The sequence below is a fragment of the Vipera ursinii genome (assembly GCF_947247035.1).
Source record: "Vipera ursinii genome assembly, chromosome: 8".
NCBI classification, from domain to species: Eukaryota; Metazoa; Chordata; class Lepidosauria; order Squamata; family Viperidae; genus Vipera; species Vipera ursinii.
The window spans coordinates 10,803,139-10,807,753 of record NC_139519.1 but is presented as its reverse complement, the minus strand read 5'-3'; the positions used below and the strand labels follow the sequence as shown (position 1 = coordinate 10,807,753).

At 36.4% G+C, this 4,615-nt stretch overlaps 1 protein-coding gene across 1 annotated transcript in view; it reads left to right on the top strand.

Moving 5' to 3' along the window:
- The window catches only part of NEFL (neurofilament light chain), a 7,884-nt gene extending 4,069 nt beyond the window's left edge, over positions 1 to 3,815 (top strand). Inside the window, exons 2-4 of the mRNA XM_083368130.1 lie at positions 603 to 727; positions 1,900 to 2,216; positions 3,254 to 3,815. Coding sequence (XP_083224256.1) covers positions 603 to 727; positions 1,900 to 2,216; positions 3,254 to 3,423 — 612 coding nt within the window. The 3' untranslated portion in view covers positions 3,424 to 3,815. The remainder of the gene's footprint in view (positions 1 to 602; positions 728 to 1,899; positions 2,217 to 3,253) is intronic.
- Positions 3,816 to 4,615: the final 800 nt, after the last annotated feature.

The following is a 4,615-nucleotide window of genomic DNA, read 5'->3' as shown; positions in this document are numbered from 1 at the left end:
TGGGGTTAGCTCTGCCTGTCATCATAAGTAATTTATGAGCTTGAATTGAAGGTTAGCTCAATTCTTAACACTGGTATTTTTAACAGCCTTGTTAAAGAAAATGATGATTTATAACCATAGATTCACTTCTGGCTTAAATTAGATCCATAACATTCATTGGTGCTTAGGTTAAAAAAGATTAACACGTCTCATTGAATTTGGGAAAATTACTCCTAGTATAGCTTAATTTGGGCATATGTTGTATATGAATAAACTGCAGTTCTCCTGGCTTGCCTATCATCTAAATTATTTACCTCGTTTTACTAAATATAATGAGCCAAGAACTATGGCTTTTAAGAATTACATTTTGCTCTAAGGAACAGAGCCTTCAGAGCGTTTAAACACCATAAAATATGTTTTATTTTGTTTATAATATATGCAGCCTTGGAACAAAATCAGTAACATAGGAATATGAGGTTTGGATATCCAGATGAACCCTCCCACTGAAGTGGAAATAAATTTTTCCTTACCATGACAAAAACCAAGCTTTTGGCCAGTAAAAATATTTGAGCTTTGCAAATCTAAGTGAGATTATACATTTAACCAGTCCTTATTTTCAACAGGATACAGTTAATAAATTAGAAAATGAACTGAGAACCACAAAAAGTGAAATGGCACGGTATCTGAAGGAATACCAGGATCTCCTGAATGTGAAAATGGCTCTGGACATCGAAATTGCAGCATATAGGTAATTCCTAAAGAAAGAAATGAGCTGAGAAGCATAAATATATTTCATTTCATTTTTTGGTGGGGATACATCTTTCCTGTTTTCAAATGTATCATACTGGCTGCATTAACTTGCTTCTGAATTAACCCATTTCCTGGGTTCACAAAACACCTCTAGGTGACCTTTTTAAATTGTCCTTGTTAAGCTAGTACATACTTGGAGTGCATGTTTTATTTCCCAGTCTCTTTCTTTTCAATAGTTTGAAAATAGTTTATAAGTCCCATTCAGAGAAAATGGTTGATATGCTTAGAGTGTGATGTATATCAGTGCACTGGACTACACATTATATGGAATATGACATCAGTGCTCAAGAGCGACAGTATATATGAACATTTTGCTGCATAGCAGTTCCAGGCTATAGGCATGGAATATGTAAGAGGCAGCTTGCCTTGTTTTCCTACTGTCGGATGAATGCTGAGAGATATTGTGCAATACACTATGACAGAAATATATTGCAAATAATCTCCCACTCTCACCAAAGAAAATGCACAAGTTAAGATTATCGTATTACAGAAATTCCCAACAAGTTTCTTGTTTGATTAATGTTCTCATCAGAGTTCAGGCTAACTATGCATTAAACCTGGAAGATATAACTACCAACATTTCTCTTTGTATTGGGTTGATGCAAAGATTTGATGCCTTTGATCTTTTTTCTTGCCCAGATAATTGGAGAGGGGACTGCCTAACCATTCAAGAGACACAAACACAATGTTAATCTGCACTGCCCCATTTTGTAAATGTCCCATTTCATTCCCAGAATCAGATTCTTCCATCTCTTTGGGAAAGAGAAATAAAAGACAATCCGAGCCTGAAAAATTATTTATGTTTTGAGCTGGAATCTTACGGGAAAATTAAGATATACTTGGTAAATAGGTTTCAAAGTTGTGAAGGGCCCCTGGCTTTAGTATTAGTTGATTAATCATCACAGCTTCTGTTTATACTTATTTATTCTGTGGGTGCTTTTATTGTTTTCACGTTTTTAATTATTTGTTTTTTAGAATTTTAGAATTGTAAGCCATTCAAGAGTTACTTGGTTGAGTTGGGCAATTATAGAAAATGAATGAATGAATGAATGAATGAATGAATGAATGAAATATCAATGGCAGTGAAGAAGTGTGCCTTTTGTCTTCTAGAAAACTGCTGGAAGGTGAAGAGACTCGGCTTAGTTTCACAAGTGTGGGAAACATAAGCAGTGGCTACACACAGTCAGCTTCAACCTTTGGAAGATCGGCCTACGTTGGTTTACAGAGCAGTCCCTACTTAATGTCAGCTCGTTCCTTCCCTGCCTATTATTCAAGCCATGTGCAAGAAGAACAGATAGATGTCGAGGAGACGATTGAGGCAACTAAAATGGAGGAAGCCAAAGAAACTCCCCCTTTAGAAGAAGAGGAAGAAGTTGAGGGAGAAGGCGAGGGTGAAGGTGAAGAAGGAGAAGGAGAGGAAGAAGAAGGTACTTTTGTGCAGAAAAATAAATAAATTCTGAAATTTATTGGGTTACATTTACACACCAAGCTTAAACTGAATACTTGAAATCAAAGGTCCATAGTGCTAGGGAATTTTACCCATGTATTTTACCAGGTCTACCCTAACCACTCATAAAGTGGGATCAAATCTTTTCCCAAACTTTGGGATGGATGAAGCTTGAATTCAAGGTTTGGCATCGTCTTTTAGTTTGTAGTCAACCTCTGGCAATGATCTTTTTTTTCCTTCTGCATTTTTTTTCACAAATCTCTCATGCATTGATTTCAAATAAAAGATGAGATAACCGAGCAAAATGTCAAATGATTGAAATCTTTATTTTTTTCCTCTTCAAAATGCATGCCAAGATTTATTGTGTAGATTGCTATTGATTGAAATGCATCGTTCTGCTCATTTGATTGGAATTAATCAAAGGAGCAAATAACACGACTATGAATTATTAAAACTATAAGAATAAAAGGGGTTTTGAAGCCTAAATAAACACTGAACATAACTTGGATTTGCATATTCTCTTCTCCTCCTCCTTTGCTGAATATGTATTTTTCTGTCATGTGCTACCGTTGCTTTGATCAATGAAAGCAAACATTGAATTACTCATTTTTTTGAAGAATTCTACAGCAGATCAAGGAAGTTTTATTTGTTGATATCTTGCCTTTTCCAAGTACAAATATCAAGTGATATCCCACATGTCTAACTCTGGATTCAAAGAATCTTAAATGTTGTCTGGCTTGTTGATCTTCCCAGGACAAATCCCATTCCATGTAATCTGTGCAGTTTAGAAGCTAGAAAGAATTCTGTTTATTACAGCCCAGTTTTAACTCGGCTTGAGCATGCTGATTTTTAAGAGATGCATAAACCTTTTTTTTAAGGTATTATATTGCATATCTTTTTCAAACGGTTTGAACCAAATTTGTTCCTGGTTGTTCTCAAGTTACTTTATAATGGTAATCAGACCATATGCTGTAATCTTAAATTCCAAACGTTTGTCTTTTCTCTCTTTTTATTTAGAAGCTAAGGAAGAAACTCAAGAGGGTGAGGAGGAAGGTGGAGAAGCTGAAGGAGAGGAAGGGGAAGGAGAAGAAGAGGCTGAGGAAGCAGACGAGGGAGATAATAAGGAAGAAGATGAACAAGAAAAATCTAGTGGAGAAGAAACTCCAAAGCAGCAGAAGAAAGATTGATCTGAATCAACTTGTGTGCTGGTTTCCCAGATAGCGAGCTAGAATTGCTACACCATTGTATTTAAATTACAAATAGGTTCTTGTGTTTAAATAATCTAATTATTTACCTATCCTTTTTCTTTTTCCTTTTCTTTTTTTGATGCAAAGTAACCCGAATGCTTGCAGAGTGTCAGGCTGGCTTACCGCCAAACCATGCATGGTATATTCTTATGAGCCCCACATCAATGTGCAATTTGGCTGATTTCAAACCTTACTGTCTGAGGGGAAAATAAATTAAAGAGATATGGAATTTATTGGTGGGGTGGGGGAAAATATGTCTCGGGTTAGACTTGTTCTGGAAACCATGAATGGGAAAAAACAATGAAATCTGTGCCATCAAGCTGATCAATAAAGTTACAGAGCTGCATAAACAACTTTCAGTTTTAAGTATTTCCTAACTAATTCGGAGAGGTCCTCGGACAAGCGCTGGCTCTTCGGCTTTGAAATGGAGATGAGCACCGGGCCCCTAGAGTCGGAAATGACTAGCACACATGTGCGGGGGAACCTTTACCTTTTTAACTAATTCCAAAAGGGATGCCTGAATATTTATAACTTATTCCATATAAAACAAGGCAGTGATATAGACCACATGGCTCCATTGATGACTTTCTATAAGTAATGAACTAGAAACAAGGAAAGCCAGGTTTCTATTGGTCCACCAAACCTGTAAGAGATTGGGCCAAGATCTCTCACAGAACCTATCTCTAGTGGATTGTTAGGAGAATAGATTATAGGGATACCCGTTGTTTTCCAACCTGAGCTGGAAAAAATATATATATAAATATTTAAACCAAACTATAATAATTTCCCCAGATACAGTCCTTAGAAAACAAAACTGGGAATAGTCTCCAACAGTGATACTTAGCTTGAAGTATATTCAGATAAGATAGTTGCTGGATTCACACAATATGTTTATGTAGTTCATGAGGACCAATCAGGAAAGGGTTTGTTTGAATTCTAAAGAATCCCACATGTAACTCTTGTCACTGGTGCAAACACTAAAATATGGGGAAGGTTGCAAATTTTAGCTAGTCTGGCTTTCAAGAAAAAGTTGAAGATACAGAATGACGGATGAAACAAGCCTCGTCATTGTAGAATGCCATGGTCAGCCTTGACAGCTCAACCGGATCCCAGCATTTAAACCATGGCCACT